The sequence below is a fragment of the Rhinatrema bivittatum genome, chromosome 8, assembly GCF_901001135.1.
Source record: "Rhinatrema bivittatum chromosome 8, aRhiBiv1.1, whole genome shotgun sequence".
Taxonomy (NCBI): domain Eukaryota; kingdom Metazoa; phylum Chordata; class Amphibia; order Gymnophiona; family Rhinatrematidae; genus Rhinatrema; species Rhinatrema bivittatum.
This window is the reverse complement of record NC_042622.1, coordinates 72,793,807-72,814,353: the sequence shown is the minus strand read 5'-3', so window position 1 is coordinate 72,814,353 and position 20,547 is coordinate 72,793,807. Positions and strand designations below refer to the sequence as shown.

General features: G+C 42.6%; 1 protein-coding gene across 1 annotated transcript in view; it reads left to right on the top strand.

The window, feature by feature from the left end:
- LOC115097189 (fer-1-like protein 4) overlaps positions 1–20,547 on the top strand; it is a 359,866-nt gene that overhangs the window by 167,403 nt on the left and 171,916 nt on the right. The window contains exons 15-18 of the mRNA XM_029612774.1: positions 2,953–3,326; positions 6,079–6,187; positions 8,813–9,011; positions 17,566–17,686. Coding sequence (XP_029468634.1) covers positions 2,953–3,326; positions 6,079–6,187; positions 8,813–9,011; positions 17,566–17,686 — 803 coding nt within the window. The remainder of the gene's footprint in view (positions 1–2,952; positions 3,327–6,078; positions 6,188–8,812; positions 9,012–17,565; positions 17,687–20,547) is intronic.

The following is a 20,547-nucleotide window of genomic DNA, read 5'->3' as shown; positions in this document are numbered from 1 at the left end:
TCAAAAGGAAAAAGAAATATAGCAAGCTAGGGGTTCCTGCCCTTTATCTCAACTGGATCCTCCTCCACTTATATTAATAACAGTGCCCTCCCTTCTAGCTCCCAAGAATTCTCTCAACTGGACCACATCAAAAAATATATAGGTATTCCCCCGCAGCTTCACCACACATTTACATGGGTACTTTAACAGGAACATTGCACCCAAGGAAATAACCTCTGGTTTTAATTCTCGAAAGGCCCTCCGGCGTATCTGGGTGGACCTAGCTAGATCTGGAAAGATTCTAACTGGTCCCCCAAGCAATAACGTGCTCATGTTTTTAAAACAGGATCACATGACAACATTCAGATCTTGTTCCAAGTGGAACGTCACTAACAGTGTCTCTCTGCCCGTAACTTCCACCTGGGTTTCTTCCAGGTATTGAGTAAGGTTTGACAGATTTTCCATCTGATTAACAAGCGATGAACTTTGCTTCTGTGATAGATGGATTACTTTCTTCACTGTAGGAATTTTTTCTAAGGGAATCTTCAAGATTTCCCCAAGGTATTTTTTTTTAAGGAAATCAAAGTAGGTTCATCTTTAATTTTTGGAAAATTCAATATTCTAAAATTGAGATGTATGGAATTTTCTAAAAATTCCATCTTCCTAACAGAGGCTAATCTCTCTCATATGATCATCTTTGTTGTGCTTTTCAAGTTTTTAACCTCCTCCTCCTCCAAAGAATAGATTGCCACACATTGTTCAGACAGAATACGTTGGTGGTCTAACCTTAGGGATACCCCTTGTAAATGTAGAGAATGTTCCTGGAAATTAGCTGAGAGCATTGCCATTAAGTCCCACAAGGAGTCTAGAGTTACAAATGGTTTTTTAATCCCCACAGAGGGTCAACTCATCCCACCGGTTCCAGGTTCTAGATTTTCTCCAGCTACCGCTTCCAGCAGGAACTCCCCGGTCCCCTCAACCCCTCCTCCGGGGCCGATTGAACTCTGGTCCGGGGTTGAGGTTCTGGCCCTCTCAGGCTTCCCACCACAGGCTCCGTCCTCCTGAAGGTAGTTGGTGGGAGTCCCTCCCGCTCCTCCAGCGTTCACGGTAGGTCTCAGGGGGGAAGCTAGCAGCAATTGTCGAGGATCGTGGGGACTTAAAGATATTTCCCCTGGTGAGAATAGAGCTCCTCTCTCGATTCCACTAACGGGGGTTGTCGTCCCCACATTTGGGGCTGGAATGGTGAATTCCGGTATCAGGCGATGTTGAGAGGAAAGGCTGGGCACGGGCGGGTATACCCTCACCTTCCCTTTCCTCTTCTGCAGTATAATTTCCAGTTAGCAGCTCCCACTGCTATCAGGAACCAAATCGAGAAGGAAAAGAGAAAAACGCCATTCAGCTGAATCCTGCCTCTCACTGCACCGCCATATTGGATCCGCCCCTTAGTCTGTATTTTTTTTTTAAACAGAGCACAGTGGGGAGGAAGCGGGAATTCTGTGGCTAGATTTTTTTATTTAAAACAGCGTACAGTGGGGAGAGAGCAGGAATGGCATGGGTAGGAGTTTTTCAGCATAGTACAGTGGGGGGGGGGGGGGGGGGGGGGGGGGGGAGGAATACAGTTGAGGGATTTGTAGGCCATACACTTCTTTTTCTAACAATTGGGCCGATACAGTAACCCGCCATTGGATGCGCGTTTTCGATGCGCTAGCAATACCCCTTATTCAGTAGGGGGCCGAAAACACCAACCCACCGAACCTAATAGTGCCCGCAACATGCAAATACATGTTGATGGCCCTATTAGCTATTCCCGCGCGATTCAGAAAACAAAATGTGCAGCCAAACCGCACATTTTGCTTTCAGAAATTAGCGCCTACCCAAAGGTAGGTGCTAATTTCTTCTGGCATCGGGAAAGTGCACAGAAAAGCAGTAAAAACTGCTTTTCTGTGCACCCTCCGACTTAATATCATGGTGATATTAAGTCGGAGGTCCCGAAAGTTTTGAAAAGTAAAAACAAAAAACAAAAAAAAAAATTTGAAGTCGGCCCGCGGCTGTTGGGTCGAAAACCGGATGCTCAATTTTGCCGGCATCCGGTTTCTGAGCCCGTGGCTGTCAGCGGGCTCGAGAACCGACACTGGCAAAATTAAGCATTGGCTCCGCTCCGCTCCGATCCAAAAGGAGGCGCTAGGGATGCACTAGTGTCCCTAGCGCCTCCTTTTGCCTGTTTTTACCGCCGAGTCTCATTTGAATAGAGAATCGCACGCACCTGAGAGTGGCCTGTGCGCGCGTCGGGAGAGTGGGCACAGGCCACTCTCCCGCGAACTTTACTGTATCAGCCTGACAGATTGGAGGGAGGGTAGGAGGATGAATCTAGTTCTGCTATTGCAGTTCCTAGTTTTAGGTGACTAGTGCTGAATATCAGTACTAGCTACCTAACTTTCTCCCCTTGACCTAACACTGACCCTTAGGGGAAGGGATGTTATAAAATCCGGCATACATGTGCGCGCACTTCTTTTAAATCTACCCTATAGCGAATTCAATAAAAATATATGAACTGGAAAATAATCTTTTCCTTTATAGCTACTCCCTTCTCTCTCATTCAGAGAGAGGCAAACTTCTCTGCAAACTCCCTTTTCCTGGGCCTAGATCCTTCTTATGAGGAGTTAGACTGGGCTCCATCTCCCTTATAGTCCTCCAAAACACCTGGGATCAGCCATGTTTGGAAAAGTATCATGAACTTAGATTGTGAGCTCAGTTGGGATAGGGAAATACCTACCATACCTGAATATAATCTGCTTTAAAGCACCTGAAAAGCGGAATATAAGTAAATAAAAAATAATGACCTCAAATAGAATCTGATTGGCTCATGTAGTGTGTTATGTGTGATGTCATTTGTGACATTAGATGCTATATGGACGACATAGAATTTACTGGTTAGAATGTTTCACTGTATGCTTTTTATGGGTTTTGTTGCAGCTGGCTTTAATCCTACCTTTGGCCCTGCCTGGCTAAATCTTTATGGCTCACCGCAGAACTACACATTACGAGACGTCCACCGGGATCTCAATGAAGGACTGGGCGAGGGCATATTTTACCGAGGACGCATCCTTGTGGCCATAGCCGTGGAGATTTTCATCAGTCGCAGCATGGCAGAGAAGAAGCCAGCGCAGGCCCTGAAGAATGCACTCAGCAAGCTCAAGATGAAGAAAAAAAGCAAAAAGGCCAAGGAAAAATCCAAGAAGAAAGAAAAGGAACAGAGCCAGAAAGGGGAAGAGGCAGAGGCTGCCGAGGCAATAGAGCAGCCCAGTGTTGTGACTGTAGAAGTGGAAGATATCCTGCCCCTGCCAGAGGTTAGTGAGGTTCCAGGGAGGGTTAGAGCACCTGAACAATGTGTTGATACCTCACCTAGATCTGGTCAATGCAAATAAGCTGATCTAATCCTAGTTATTCCTCATTGCATGCAAGTTAATAGGGAGCAGTTTAGAACATAAGGCTTGCCATACTGGTTCAGACAAAGGGTCCATCAAACCCAGTGTCCTGTTTCCAACAGTGGCCAAGCCAGGTCACAAGTACGTGGCAGGATCCCAAGGGGGTAGAGAGATTCCAAGCTGCTTAACTCAAGAATAAGCAGTGGATTTCTGCAACTCTACCTTATTAATGGTTAATGGATTTTTCCTCCAGGAACTTGTCCAAACCTTTTTTAAATGCAGCTATACTAATAGCTTTCACCACATCCTCTGGCAACAAATTCCAGAGTTTAATTATGTGTTGAGTAAAAAAATATTTTCTCTTATTAGTTTTAAATGTATTACCCAGTAACTTCATTATGTGTCCCCTGGTCTTTGTACTTTTCGAAGGGTAAACAATTGATTAACATTTACTTGTTCCATTCCAATCATTATTTTATAGACCTCTATCATATCTCCCCTCAGCCATCTGAAGATCCTAACCTCTTTATCCTTTCTTCGTAGGGGAATTGTTCCATCCCCTTTATGGTCTTGGTCACCCTTCTCTGTACCTTTTCTAATTCTGCTATATCTTTCTTGAGATATGTTGACCAGAAATGCACACAATACTCAAGATGAGGACAGGTTGCACCATGGCATGATCCAGAGGCATTATGATATTCTCCATTCCTTTCCTAATAATCCCTAGCATTCTATTTGCTTTCTTGGTTGCTGCTGCACACTGAGTAGACAATTTCAACGTATTTTCAATGATGGCTCCTAGATCCTTTTCCTGAGTGGTGACTCCTAATGTGGAACCTTGCATTATGAGGCTATAATTTTGGTTACTCTTCCCTAAGTACATCACCTTGCACTTGTCCACATTAAATTTCATTTGCCATTTGCATGCCCAGTCTCTCAGTTTTGGAAAGCCATCTTGCAATTTCTCAAAATCCTCTTGTGATTTAACAACTTGGAATAATTTTGTGTCATCTGCAAATTTGATCACCTCATTTGATGTTCCCATTTCCAGGTCATTTATAAATATATCAAAATGCAGTGGTCCCAGACCAGATCCCTGGGGCACTCCACTATTCACCTTTTTCCATTGAAAACATTTACTATTTAGCCCTATTCTCTGTTTTCTATATTTTAATCAGCTGGCAATCCACAGTAGGACACTGCTTCCTATCCCATGACTTTTTAATTTACCCATTATCTCATGATTTTTTAATTTATTCTATCAAATAGTTCTAGAACTAGGGGATACTCACTAGTTTTTTAGTCAATGCACAATTAAGCTGTGGAATTTGTTACCAGAGATTGTGGTTAAGGTAGGTAATATAGCAGAGTTTAAAAAGGGTTGGACAAGTTTCTGGAAAACAGACACATTAACAATTATTAGCCAGACAAACTTGGGTTTCTACACCTCTTACTTCTGAGTGTGTGTAGACATAAAGGTTAACAATTAAATAAATTATATATATATATATGAGGTGTTAACTTTATATGTATCTATATAGAGATAGATAGATAGATGGATGAGATGATAACTTTTTACTTAACTAGCTTTTGAGAGCTAATACTTTTTTTCTCATGTCAGAATAGAATGCGGAAAAGATGACATTTTACCAGTAAAAAAGTGAATCATAAAAGACATTGCAATGATAGGGTGAAAGGGGAAGAGGAGGAAAAAGGATGAGGGGGATCAGCTCACACTCACCGCACTTTAGTGGTCCCGCCCTCTCAGGTATCTATGTTTGGGCCTGTGAGTATGGGCTGGCTCAGTCCCTGCTCTCATTCCACCTGCAGTTGATACTGCTGCTGGAGCCAGAGCCAGAACCATGAGGTCAAAGGGTGTCGGCAGGAAGGAAATGATCCGTCGTGTTCCGAGGTCTGGGAGATGGGGGGAAGAAATAGGGGATGTATATGGAGAAAATGTTCCAAATATTGCAGGGGAAGGGGTGTTTGGAGAAAATCTTTCGATGCCTGTAGGGGAGCACCAGGACTGCCTAGGGTGTCAAAAGACTAAATCCATCACCGACTGGGCTGTTGGGGAGGGAGTTACATTACTTTACCATCGGTGGAGTATCGAAGAAGTTATTTTACTACAGCATTAAGGGTGATAGAGAGAGAGGGTTACATTACCTCAGCACTGAGGAAGAGTTACATTACCTTAGCAGTGGTGGGGGAGGGGGGGTTATATAACCTCAACCTCTGGGGTTTGGTCAGGGGAGCATTATATTACCTTAACATTGGAGAGGGTTATATTACTTCAGCATCAAGGGAGTATTGCCTTACATAAGCACCTGTCCCCTGTTTACCTGTTCCACTCCACTCATGATTTTATAAACTTTAAGCTTATTTCCTCTCAGTTGTCTCTTCTCCAAGATGAAGAGCCCTATCCTGTTTAGCTTTTCTTCATAAGGGAGCCAATCCATTCCAGTATCCTATTTCCCAGAATGCTACTTGTTCCCCTGTTCTCCCTCTCCTGGATTGAGCCGATGTTCCTGGACAGAGGTGGCAGAAGAAACCTGCAGCGAGAGCACATCTTGGGCTTTCTGTTCTAGTGTCGCCATGCATTATCTCAGTGTAGTTTCATCTCTGGCAGTGAAGTACCATAGGTAGTAACAGGATTTTTGGTTTTCTCTTTCAGAATTCACTGGGAGTAAAGGAGGAGTTCCTGCTCTTTGCTTCCATCTTTGAAGTCACCATGATTGATCCCAGCATTGGTTCTAAGCCTGTCTGCTTTGAGATGTCTATAGGTAATACTCACGGCAACTTTAATATAATGTTGCGGTAGTTTACATATTCCTCGGGCTACCTGTCATTAGTTTATTGTCTCAACCCTTTGCTAATCTTCTCTAGCTTCTTCCTTGGTCTTATTTACTGTACTTTTATATGAAAGATTTTCTTAATTCTTATAGTTTTACATTGGTTTGGAGTACTCTTATAAGCAGACCAGTACCACCATAGAGACAGAAGCGGAAACCAGTGAGGGCAGCAGAGTATCTGGGTGAAGAGAAGTGCTTACTGCTTAGGATAGTTCTTAGTGTTTCATGGTCATAGATCTGTGGGGAAGAAAACAAGTTGCTGACTCTGGCACAGACCCACATGACCTGATGCCTTCTGTAGAAATGGAGGCTTTAGGGTTATTTGTTAGAAGCTAGAAAATCTCCAATGAGTTCTGATGCCATGCGAAAATATTTTATTGTTTTCATAGGTCTCTCTTCTACAAGCTGTTAAGGGTTGAGAGATCTGTAAACCATCCAAAATAATCAGGGCCAGAATTAGGCTTAGGCAAAAGTTTGAGCAAGTTTTTGTCTAATGCCAAATATGTAGCTTGAGCAAAAGTTGTTATTTCAGAATTGTGCAGCAAAATTATTTCTACCAATTTTTTACAGAGCATTTTTGCACAATTTTTATTGGACAGTGAAGTATGAAATTTATGTGTGATCCTTAATGGGGCAGCTTTCAAATTATGCGCATACACACATAAGTGTTCACATATGTGCCCAGACCTTCGCCCCCAGGAACGCTTCTGCTCTGTATGTAAAAGTACATGTGTAGTGACACTACACACTTACATACAGACAGGATAAGCCATTTTCAAAAATCCCGTTTATGCATACATTGTATGAATCAAAATGGCTTTGAAAAATGCCCTCCCCATGAGACTCATAAAATTACCAGCACAGATAAAATGCTCAGATTTTGCAAGTTGCTTCTAAACTTTTGCTCAGTCCCTAAACCTTTGTCCTAAAGTTTCTGTTCTCTGTATACATAGCACACTGCCATGATTAATGAGAAAGATCAAAAGCTTTTTGGTACAATTTTCAGATTTACAAGCGAATTTTCAAAGAGAAGCTCCCCATTGAGTTTCCCTATGAAAACCTGGGGGCCTCTTTGCAGGTGGAAAATCATCACCATAAAAAAGGTGCAGGGATTTCAAAATGAAGCTCAGTGTGTTGCTTTGCAATCCTGTCCAGCCCTCCCCTCCCCTAACTCCCAGCCCCTCATTTTGTATTGTAGTTACTTTTACCTGCAACGGGAAGGGGCATTTTCAGCTGCCAATTTTACTCAGGACCTGATATATATGTATGATATGAATTTGTAATGTTTCAAAATTAGATGGGCAATTTTCAAAAGACATTAACCCAGATAAACAGGCAGTCTATAACTTGACCCTCCCCCTCCAGGTAAAAGAACATGTGGGATCAGCAATGCATCTATTTTTACCTGCAGGTGGGATCAGAGGTGCAGTTAGGTTGGGGGAAGCAATAACATGTATAGTTTTGAATTTTCAAAACTATGCGCATTGTTTTTCAGAGAAAAAGTATCTGCAGAAAAAAAAAATAGGTGCAAATCTCTGCAGGTACTTACTCCCTGGGGCACTTTTCAATAGGAAAGTATTCGTGTGCTTTCTCTTTGAGAACTGGTGCAAAATCCACAGTGAAAAGTTCCCATGAATTTTGCAAGTACCTGCATCATGTAGAAGAATGTCCCTTACTTGATGTTGGACAAGCGAACAAACTACTAAACCTGCATCTGCAGAATATAATATAATGGTCATTTTCAAAGAGACTTCTGCGGGTGTTTTATGTGCAGAAATGACCTTCTACAAATTTATCTGCCCGAGATGTGGGTAAACTTATGACTGTATATCCTGTTTGTGTTTGTGTTTAGCTGGACTGAGTGGAGGTGTTCTTGGAGGTAGTGTTGGATTTAATACGTAGTTTTGGATTTTAAAAAGTATGCATGCAAATTTTCAGAGAAATTTTCAGAGAAAATTTGCACAGAAGGTTTAGCAGGTGTAACTTGTGTGAGTAGATTTGGTGGGATCATTTTCAAAGCGCGCAAATCCACTTTCAAAAATGGCATTTTTGATGCTTTTTTTATGTGGGCTTTTTGAAAATGGCCCCCTATATTTATCTCTTATGCGCATGTCTTCGCACAGCTCTTTGTGATATTTATTTAAGATTTTTCTATACCGACATTCGTTGATGGACATCATATTGGTTTACAGGCAACAAGTATTCAGCAACGAAGCTTTACAGTGTAACCAGTATTACAGCTTTTATAGAGTAACTATAATAACAGTTTAACAGTAACAGCTAAGCAGATTATATTTATTTAGTGCAGAGGTAACGGGTTTATAAGGTGACAAATAGGGGCTGCTAAATAATACAATAATGTACATATAGATCTAAATTTGACTAGTATAATTAATGTCATAGTATAATTGGGTGTGTGGTCTGGGCCGTTTTCAGTGGGATAAACTCGGGTAAGGTGAAGTTTAGTATTCTCCGAGAGGTATATGATAAAAGGTATATGATAAAGGGCAGTCATAGAAATCTGTTCACCTCTTATTAAATGAATCCACTTCACAGGAAATTATGGGAAAGCAGCAGAGGTGATCACCCAAAGCTCTAAGAAAGGTGCGAAAGTAGAGGGGCAGGAGGAGAAGCAGCCACTGCTGGAGGCAGCCTCAGAAGAGGAATTGCATGTGGAGATCTTACCATCCACTACAGCACAACTGGACAAGTCAATGACCCCCAGCAAGAAACCTGAGCCCACAGAATATGACAGGTGGCTTACTAACCACAGCATGACCTTTCTGAGCTAAGTCTAAGCATCTGAACAATAAGGGGTAGATTTTAAAAAGGTGCATGCAGGCGTACATGTGCGCGCGTTACCCGGCACATGCAAGTTATAAAATCAGGGGTCGGCGCAAGCAAGGGGTGTACAATGGAGCACCTTGCGCTCGCCGAGCCGCGCTGCCTTTCCCCGTTTCCTTCCCCCTAACCTGACCTTCCCACCCCTTCCCCTAACCTTTCCTCCCCCTAGCCCTACTCTAACCCACCCCAAAATTTTTTTTTTACCTTTTGCACCTGCCTCTGGGCAGGCGCAAGTTGCCCGCGCCAGCAGCCTGCCGGCATGCGATCCTCCAACACAGCAGCAATGGCCACTCTGTTGGAGGCCTCTGGCCCCGCCCCTGCCCTGCCCCTGTACCAAACCGCCCCTTTTGTAAAGCCCTGGGACTTACATGTGTCCCGGGGCATGGGGGTAGATTTTTAAAAACGGCACGTTTGCGTACTTTTGTTCACGCTCCAGGCGCAAACAAAAGTACGCTGGATTTTAGTAGATATGCGCGTAGCCGCGCGTATCTGCTAAAATCCAGGATCGGCGCGCGCAAGGCTGCCGATTTTGGGCAGCCGGCGCGCGCCAAGCAGTGCAGCCTGCCTCTGTTCCCTCCGAGGCCGCTCCGAAATCGGAGCGGCCTCGGAGGGAACTCTCTTTCGCCCTCCCCTCACCTTCCCCTCCCTTCCTCTACCTAACCCACCCCCCGGCCCTATCTAAACCCCCCCCTACCTTTGTCCGGGGATTTACGCCTCCCGGAGGGAGAAGTAAATCCCCACGAGCCAGCGGGCCGCTGGCGCACCGAGACGCAACCCGGGGGCGATTCCAGAGGGCGCGGCCACGCCCCCGGACCGCCCTGGGCCGAAACCACGCCCCCGGGCCCACCTCCGAAACACCGCGTCCCGCCCCCAAAACGCTGTGTCGATCGGCCCCGCCCCCGACACGCCCCCGACAAAAAACCCCGGGACTTACGCGAGTCCCGGGGCTCTGCGCGCACCAGCAGGCCTATGGAAAATAGGCGCGCCGGCACGCAAGGCCCTGCTCGCGTAAATCCGGGCGGATTTACACGAGCAGGGCTTTTAAAATCCGCCCCTTTATGCGCATCACCGGGCCTTTTTAAAATAGGCCTGGCACGCGTAACCTGTTTATAATCCAGCCCTAAGTCTATTATTAATGTTTAGAGGTGCAATTTCCTTCCTGATATTGAGGCAATGTCTGCCTGTCAGATTACCACTGTGGCTTGGGCAAGTGAGCGTAATCACTTGAGACAGTTCGCACTTACCTATGTAATGAATTAAGTTCACTCACTTTTGTCATTGCTCATGTGAATGGCAGTACTACTGTCTCTCTCCCTGGAGGGCAGCTTCCACCAATCGGTTATTTACTCTTTCGGATAGTAGAAAGACTAGGGGACACTCCATGAAGTTAGCATGGGGCACATTTAAAACTAATCGGAGAAAGTTCTTTTTTACTCAACGCACAATTAAACTCTGGAATTTGTTGCCAGAGAATGTGGTTCGTGCAGTTAGTATAGCTGTGTTTAAAAAAGGATTGGATAAGTTCTTGGAGGAGAAGTCCATTACCTGCTATTAAGTTCACTTAGGGGCGGATTTTAAGAGCCCTGCTCGCCTAAATCCGCCCAAATCCGGGCGGATTTAGGCGAGCAGGGCCCTGCGCACCGGTAGGCCTATTTTACATAGGCCTACCGGTGCGCGCAGAGCCCCGGGACTCGCGTAAGTCCCGGGGTTTTCGGAGGGGGTGTGTAGGGGGGCGGGCCCGAACCGCGCGGCGTTTTCGGGGGGTGTCGGGAGCGTTCCGGGGGCGGGCCCGGGGGCGTGGCTACGGCCTGGGGCGGCCCGGGGGCGTGGCCGCGCCCTCCGGACCCGCCCCCAGATCGCGTCCCGGCGCGCTAGCGGCCCGCGGGGATTTACTTCTCCCTCCGGGAGGCGTAAATCCCCCAACAAAGCTAAGGGGGGGGTTTAGACAGGGCCAGGCGGGTGGGTTAGGTAGGGGAAGGGAGGGGAAGGTGAGGGGAGGGCAAAGGAAAGTTCCCTTCGAGGCCGCTCCGATTTCGGAGCGGCCTCGAAGGGAACGGGGGTAGGCTGCGCGGCTCGGCGCGCGCCGGCTATACGAAATCGATAGCCTTGCGCGCGCCGATCCCGGATTTCAGCGGCTATGCGCCTATCTACTGAAATCCAGCGTACTTTTGTTTGCGCCTGGAGCGCCAACAAAAGTACGCCTATTCGCGGTTTTTGAAAATCTACCCCTTAGAGAATAGCCACTGCCATTAGCAATGGTTACATGGAATAGACTTAGTTTTTGGGTACTTGCCAGGTTCTTATGGCCTGGATTGGCCACTGTTGGAAACAGGATGCTGGGCTTGATGGACCCTTGGTCTGACCCAGTATGGCATTTTCTTATGTTCTTATGTTCTCCTCTCTTCCCATGATGAGCCTGTGTGCTACGGAGTCAATTTTCAGCAGAGTGCTTATCTGGCTCTCCATGCACCTTCTTTTTAACCTGCACAAATACAGCTGATATTCAAAAACTAGGGCCCCTCCTTACTCTATCTCTGTACATTGGTTTGTTATGCAGCTAAAAGTACACATGTATACTTACTGCTTCTAAAACTATGGTGTAAATAAAGTATGTCTCTCCACTATGCACAGACATTTTTTAAACTGTACAGCCCAATTTTCAAAACTGTCTGCATTACACATTTACATGTGTAATGGTTATGCAGAGATTTATGCTAGTATTTCATAAATTATTTGATGGCAGCCACACAGTTTATAAAATACTAGGGGTGGGCATTTGTCTGCAATGAAATAGGAAATCCCAACAATATTTCCTATTTCGTTTTATTTCGGGAATTTAAAAAAACGATAGGAAAAACACAACATTTTGTGTTGTTTTTTTCTATCATTTTTGGGGGGGAGCAAAAAGAAAAGCAAGTTAAAAAAAAAAACCAGTACCTGCCCCAACTCTTCCCATTTATATCAATATTGAGTTACCCCCCACCAGCTGACCCTCCCCCGCCTACCCTACCCCAGGACTCACCAAAAATGCCTGGAGGTCTAGTAAAGGCCCAGGAGCAATCACCTGCTCCCCGGCGGCAGCAGCTGCCATGAGTCAAAATGTCATCAGCCAGCCCTCAGGAGAGCAGGTAAGTTCTATAAAAAAAAAATAGGGTAGGTAGGTTGGGTTTAGGGGTTGGGGAGGATAGGGGAAAAGGGAGGAAGGTTAGTTAGGGGGATAGGGAATTTCCCTCTCAGTCTACTCTTTTAATGGAGTGGATTGGGAAGAAACTGGGTAAAGGCCCGATCGCTTCGCCGTGTGTTTTTTTAAAATAAAATATCCCCCCCTTGTGCGCACAACTCGAAACTCGTGCACACATGCGCACGTCGATATGAAATTGGGTGCGCAAGTGTGCGCAGGTAGCCAATTTTATAGCATGTGTGCATGGGCGCGCACATGTGATTAAATCGGTGCATTCATATGTGTGTGTGCCAGGAACCAAGCCCACATGGGCGCCCGTGCGGCCCTTTAAAAATTTACCTCTGAGGCAGGTATTTTATAAAATATGCTCATTCACCATTCTGAAAATACTTGTGTGCATACTTGGAATCACCAGTTCACCCAGACTCTCTAGCACATCACCCTTAACCCTACAAGTTCACCCAGATCTCCCACTCAAAAGCCTGCAGAAAAAAAGACACGCCCGATTTCAATTGCATGAATCAGTTAGTAGGTATAAAAGTGTTAGGAACATCTGCATGCGCTGCTTTTTTCCGCCACTAAAATGTATGCGTGATACTGCAAGTACTCATGTGATCTCAAGCTTTCTAAATAGCATATATGTACACACATGCTACTTACTCACACATATGCTATTTTAATACATGCCACCGCCATGTAACTCTTTGAAAATTCACCCATTAATTTATGTATGTAGTTTTCTCCCCTGATCATGCTATGCCCCCGCTAATGCCTCTTTTTATTATGGATAAAAAAGCTTCCCATGTGAATGCATGCACATACTTTTAGCTGGTAGAAAATCCACTTGGCCAGATTCAGCCATTCTACCCACATAACACCCAATCCTACAGATATAGTTCCCACCTGAACCTTTTGAAAACGTACTCCTTTGTACAAGAGAGGTTGCTTTATCCATTCAAAGCATTTTTCTTGTGGTTTACTGACATTATAGAAAGCTCAACATAAGAACATTGAATATGACTGCAGATAATGATCACCAGGCCTAGCTAGCTTATCCTTTCCTATCTCTAATGCAATATCACAGATGTTATTTGATCTTTAATTTTATTACTGGGTTTCTACTGCTAAGGATCCTCAAAAGATGCTCTGTTCAGTTCCGATACTGTTTTTGCCTCTTCCACCTTCATTTGGAGGCTCTTCCATGTGTCCACCATTCTCTGTGTTAAGAAGCTATTCCTGAATCTGCCACCCTCTGGCCTAAAGTCATGATCCCTTGTTGCAGAATTTTCTTTTCACTCAAAATTTCTCATCTCTTGTGCATTATGGGGATAATTTTGTAACAGCCCACATAGATTTGCGGACTGTTATATGCCTAAGTTATACCAATTTCGCACAACCTTGCTTTGAAAATTATCCCATGAAAATTACCCACACAAAGTTACACCTGCTGCTTTGTGTGAGGAAAGTGTTTGGGGAAATTCACATGCATACTTTTCAAAGTCAAAAAACATGTGCATAAGTGCAAGCTCCACCCAGACTCCGACTCCCAGAATATCTCTCCCTGATGTGCTTAGTAGATGATAATTTTACAGTGCGTATCAGCTGGGCAATTTTTGAAAGATATAAAAACAATACAGAGAACAATTCCAGTATAAAAATTTTTTTTCAATGTACCCTCTTTTTAATAAAAACAAATAATTTAAACAATTTACATAAATGATTATTTAAAGAACCACTTTTTGGTTGCCATTTGGCTGATGTTTCTGAATGTAATCCACTTTGAAGTGTTTGAAGGGTGTAATATAAATCAAAAAGATAAATAAATGAAAATAAATTAGTGGCTACCTCTGTACATATTTTTTGTGAGGTGATATATATTTCTAAAAGTGACATCTCCAAATAGATATGCAAAGAGCAGACAAGGGCTACCAAAAATCAGCACCATAAGCTCTAAGAGGTGAAATTTAAGTGATAAAAGGGAGGAAAGATAGGCAAGATATTCTAGACACTTTCAAATATATCAATATGAAGGGAGGATAATTTTCAAAGGGACTTCGAGAAAAACAGTGCTTTACCTGCAGGAATAGCTCGTTTGAAAATTGACAAGGTAAAAAATATGTATGAAGGAAAATACAACTTAATTCTCTCACAGTATAAATGTAAAAACAATAGAGAGAACAATTTTACTATAAACAATATTTTTCAGTGTACCCTTTTAAAATTAAAAACAAATAATTGAAACAATTTACATAAATTTGCTAATATCAAAATGTCAAAAAAATGCATACACTTCCAACAATGGCCAATCCAAGTCACAAGTACCTGCAGGATCTTAAATGGTCGATAGATTCCATGCCATTGGTGAAATCCTATTGTTAGTGTTATGTTTGCTGGGGATAGGCAGTGGATTTCCCCAAGTCCAGCTTAATAATGGTTTATGGACTTTTCTTCCAGGAATTTTTCCAAACCTTTTTTTAAATCCAGCTACACTAACAGCTTTTACTACATCCTCTGGCAATGAATTCCAGAGTTTAATTATACGATAAGTGAAAAAATATTTTCTCCTATTTGTCTTAAATATATCACCTAGTAATTTCAGAAGGGTAGGTGAAAACAAGCGGCAATAAGGACAAATAAGGAGGACACTTTTCCTCCTTTAAACAATTGAAATTTGAGTTACATCTGGTATAATTTCTAATTTGCCTCAAGTCCCATCGCTACAGTTTCTTGGGTGTGGGAATCAAGGAAAGCTCGGAGTTGTGATAATTCAAAAAATACGTATTTTTTATTTTGATAACCTATTTCACATTTACATGGAAACTTTAGAAACATTTTACCCCCCATAGTCTCGACCTCTGATCTCAACTTGAGGAATTTCCTTCTCCTTTCTTGAGTCGTTCTTGAAAAGTCAGGGTATATCCATATTTTGTCTCCATGAAATATAGCCAATCGATTTTGCATATAGAGTTTCTCGATCCGAAGCAAAGGAAAAAGAGACATGCGATGTAGATCTATTTCTTATTATAGTCTCTAATGAAGACTCAATTATTTCTGGCAAATTCAGCTGATCTTCTCCTGGCTTACTTCCTGTAACTGTGCTTCCTTTTAAAGGTACATAGTAGATCTTAGACACAACAGGTATCGTTTGCAATGGCATTTTCAATATTTGTAAAAGGTATTCCTTAAACATGTCATAAGGCAAAATTAAATCATGCTTCGGGAAATTAAGAATTCTGAGATTTAGATATTTTAATGAATTCTCTATCGCCTCAAACTTCTTCTCATACAGAATCTCTGCCCTTGCAAATCTTTGTTGCCAGTTTTCTAAGTTTCCATTTCTTTTTCCAATCTGCCCAATTTTTTTCCTTATTTTTAGAAAGAGAGGCTTCAATAGTAGTGAAACGTTGGTTAGAATCTACAGTTATTTTTGTCAAATTAACAATTGCCCCTTCTAAAACTTTTATCGATTATCAGATAAATTAAATTTAAGGTTAAAGTTATGTGTGTAGAAAGTTATGGTATCTGAATACTTTAAACAAATGCTTGTATTTGTTTTTTAATAAGCATAAATAAAAAAAATTGAAAATTAAAAAATTAAAATATCACCTAGTAACTTCATTGCATATCCCCTAGTCTTTGTACTTTTTGAAAGAGTATACAACTGATTCGTGTTTATCCATTTCACTCTACTCAGTTTTTTACATACCTCTATCATATCTCCCCTCAGCCATCTCTTTTTCAAACTGAAGAGCCCTAACCTCTTTAGCCTTTCCTCATAGGGGATCTGTTCCATTCCCTTTATCATTTTGGTCGCCCTTCCCTGTACCTTTTCTAATTCCACCATGTCTTCTGAAAATCCCACCCCCATACCAGAGCGCTCATTCACATCCCCTTATTTTTCCTATTAACAGTTATGTGGGACACCACAAGTACATGTGTACTCTCGAGGTTTATAAAATAGCACATACACAGACATGCTACTTACGTAGCTGTATGCTAAATTCACACATGCAACCCTCGTGTAACTCTTTGAAAATTACCCCCATAAAGCCCAATTTTATGTATGTAAGGGGCTCTTTCAAAATAGACTTGGTGGGTATGTGTGTTAAAGTATGTGCAGATCATGGTTTTACATGGAGGGGGGGGGGGCAGAACTGGGGTGAGATTGGGTTTTAAGCACATATTTTTTTATTTTTGTAAATTATACATGCAAATCCACATGCACATAGTTACATCTCTTGTCGAGCAATCACCAAACAACGAAGATAATGTTAGCAATGCATTTGCTACTGCTTCTGACTAATTAAAAATGTCCTCCCAAGTCTAAGACATATTGCTGTGGTGACTACTTATAATTTCAATCATATGACACAAAGCATATCATTAATTAGAGAGGGACTTGTGAAGATGAAGTACTGCTTTACACATGAAAATGAACCATTAGAAATTTGTTTGAGCGATGCACGTGTAAAATTATACACATTCACACTATCAGTTACTATGAGGGTAATTTTATTATAGCCCACATAAGGCTGAAGTTTGCAAATAGAAAGTTCATAGGGACTTCAGCCCTAAATTTCATACTGGACTTGTGCACATAAGTCTGCTTGGAAAATGAGCAGGCACATAGGTACCGCATAGTTTTGACAGGATAATTTTCAAGGCGGACTTATGAGTGATGTTACAAAATGAACCCCAAAACCAAACAAAAAAAGGGAAAACAAGTTGCAAACTTGAAGGGGAAGCTCACTGAATGTTATATGTAGATTAATTTTTGAATTTTTAATGTATTAACAATTTTTTAGAAAATTTTTAAAGTAGTAAGTGGACTGCATCAGCAAGCCAGTCAGCGTCTCTCCAATAACCTGGAGAGCGCTTGGTCTTCTCAATCACTTGCAGTCACTTAGATATACAATTATTACTGTCAACACATTTGACTTCTAGAGCTCAACAAAGTCTCATTGTAAAGTCAGACAGTGTAGGTGCTGCATACCATACTGCACTCAAGCAAATGCACAGTGTGTGCCTGAAAACAGATGCAGTGATTTGAAAGTATTTTCCCTCTCCCAATCTAACCCCTGCCTACTTTATTTTTCAACGCAGGTAGTGGGAATACTTTTACCTTCCTTTGGAGGAGGGGAAATTTTCAAAACACATTTTAACACAGGGAAACATGTGTCTACCTGCTTAAAAACCTCTGGGTGTTGCCCCCACAGTACTTGGCTTCTAAGGATTGTGTCTGTTGCTTTTGGTCCAGTAAAAAGGTTTTTTTCTTTCTCTTAAGTTCCTACAACTGCATCCCGCTGGTCCACGAGAAGCCTTGCATTTACATCTGGAGTCACTGGGAGGATCACACGTGGAGACTCTGCAATTCTAACTGGCTCATTAAGATAGCAGAACGACTGGTAAGCTCACTCTGACAGGCAGTATTGGTTGGTTCTCAGAATTGCTTGTGTTGGAGCAGCTGCATACTGCATGGGTGGTTTTAATGTGCAGCCCTTGGCACATTTTCAAAGAGAAGCTATCTGTGTTGCTGCTCTTTGACAATTAGTATGGGCAAAGTACATTATACATTAAAGTGTCTTTGCGCATTGCACCTCCTAGTTGTGCAAGCGGCAGAGGGAGAGAAAACAGCACATGTACATTTGGAAATCGAATGCACTGGTTTCCTCCTCCAACCTAAACATGTCCACATCACCGCCTCTTTTTCCTGTCACTAAACGTGAATGCGCTAAGGAACCCGAGTGAAGAGGCTGGTTTTCCGTTGGGTCATTTTCAGGGCTGGTTCAAGAGTATTTGACATCCTAGGCGAACCTTCAGTCATGCATCACCTCTCCAACTTACCTATTGGAGGCAACTCCAGCACTGCACTCCCTCCTAGGAGTGGCAGTGGCTCCAGAATAGTGCTCCCTTTTTTAGTAATATTAGATCTGGCACAGGGCTCTTCTATGCCTTGCATTTACATGATTTTGCCACCCCGAAATTTTGGTGCCCTAGGCGACCGCCTAGTTTGCCTAATGGAAGCACCAGCCATGGCCATTTTACATGGGGAAATCACTCTTTAACTGAGTAAACAGCTTTGAAAATTGCCTCCCCCAGGCTTATTCCCTCACATCCAGCTCTCATTAGGGAGTCAACATAAGCAGTCTTTACCTTTTCTTATTCACATATAACCTAACCAGATCTAATGCCCAGCCCTGAATGAGTTTCTCCTTCCACCCTCAGTGCCATCTTCTCTTACCATGCTGAATCTTGATGGAAGAATTCAAAATCTTCAGATTTTCAGCTCCCTTTTTCTGTCCTTGTTTCCTGCCTTCCAACTGGCAAACATTGACTATTATCAATCTCTTGCCCCTTCTTCTGCCAATCAGCTGTTTTGTCTGTATCCTCCCTCTGCATCTATCCCTCTGGCTTTGTCTTGTTAGATTGCTTCACTAACAAGATATCAACCATTTACGCCTTCATTCCTCCTCCTTAGCAATCTCCTTCCTATTGCAACCTGTCTCACCTCATTGTCCCATTTCTATCTCTGGGGCTTATTTACTAAGCATTTTCCTCATAGACACGAAATGAGAGAAAACCCTTAGTAAATAGACCTCTTTGTTTTCTTTCCTCTTCTCTTTCTTCAAGGATAGCGGAAACAAAGAATGCCTCCAGGCATAGATGGTAGTAGCTACATCTGTAACTGAGTTTAAGAGGGCTATAAGTAGACAGAGCAGCCAGCACGACCTAGCAAGCAACATGTGTTTAAGCGTTCATAGTGCCATACATACCTCAGTCAACTAAGGGTGTTGTAGCTGCTAGGATTTGTAGAAAAGAGGCAAGTATGAAATGTTAGAAATCCTAGTGGCAACATAGGCTTCTGCATGGGCTGGTTGTGTGACAGGCTGCAATGATAAAACTGACTAGCAGCTAGGTCTGTCTGGCAGGCTGCAAGTTGTGCAGTTAACTAGAATTCCTAACAGAAAGGCAGGTGCACACATAGCCGGATCTGTCTGGCAGACTATGCAGGGGACCTAAGAGGCTGGATATTTGGGCAATGGTCATGCTAGTACCGCTGGCTACACAGATTAAAGAACATAAGAAATGCTATGCTCAGTCAGACCAAGGTCCATCAAGCCCAGCATCCTATCTCTGACAGTGGTCAGTCCAGGTCACATGTATCTACCTGGCAAATAATTCTTTATGGACTTTTCCTCCAGGAACTTGTCTAAACCTTTTTTAAACCCAGTTAAGCGGATTGCCTTGACCACATCCTCTAGCAACAGATTCCACAGCTTGATAGTGCATAGAGTGAAAAAAATACTTTCTATGATTTGTTTTAAATCTGCTGGTTATTAGTTTCATTGAGCATCCCCTTGTTTTAGTACTTTTGCAAATAATTTAAATAATCATCCCCCTATTTACCCTTTCTACTCCACAGCTGTCAGTGAAAGGACCAATCCCCATTCAGAACTAGAGTTGTTTTAATTATCCTACTAACTGTAGGACTGCATCTGAAGCAGAAAGCCTATGAGGGAGTAAGTGTTTACTAAGAAGTTTGGGGAGATACTAATGCCAGAAACAGTATTTGGTGATGATGATTAGGAGGAACGGAAAAAAAAATCAAGGTGAATCTGGAATATGTAATAGGGCAAACTGACAATTAAAAAGTAGCAAGTCACCTGGTTCAGATGGTGTACACCACAGAGGTCTGAAAAAACTAAAATATGAAATTTCAGACCTATTACTAGTAATTTGTAACCTATCATTAAAATCATATATTGTACCTGAAGAGTGGTATTACATTGTCCACCCTCCTATCTTTAAAAAGGACCCCCAGGAGTGATCCAGGAAATTATAGTCCAGTGAGCTTGATGTCTATGCTGGGAAAAATAGTAGAAATTATTCTAAAGAACAAAATTACTGAACATATAGATAGACATGGTTTAATGGGACAAAGCCAATATGGATTTACCCAAGGTAAGTCTTGTCTCACCAATCTGCTACATTTTTTGAAGGAGTTAATAAACATGTGGATAATGGTGAGCCGGTGAATATAATGTATCTGGATTTTTGGATGGTATCTGACAAAGTCCCTCATGAGAGACTCCTGAGAAAATTAAAAAATCATGGGAATGGTCTTAATGTCCTATTGTGGATTACGAACTGGTTAAAATATAGGAAACAGAGTAGGACTAAATGGTCAGTTTTCTCAGTGGAGGAAGGTAACTAGTGGAGTGCTCCATGGATTTGTACTGGGACCAATCCCAAAACTTCAACTTGC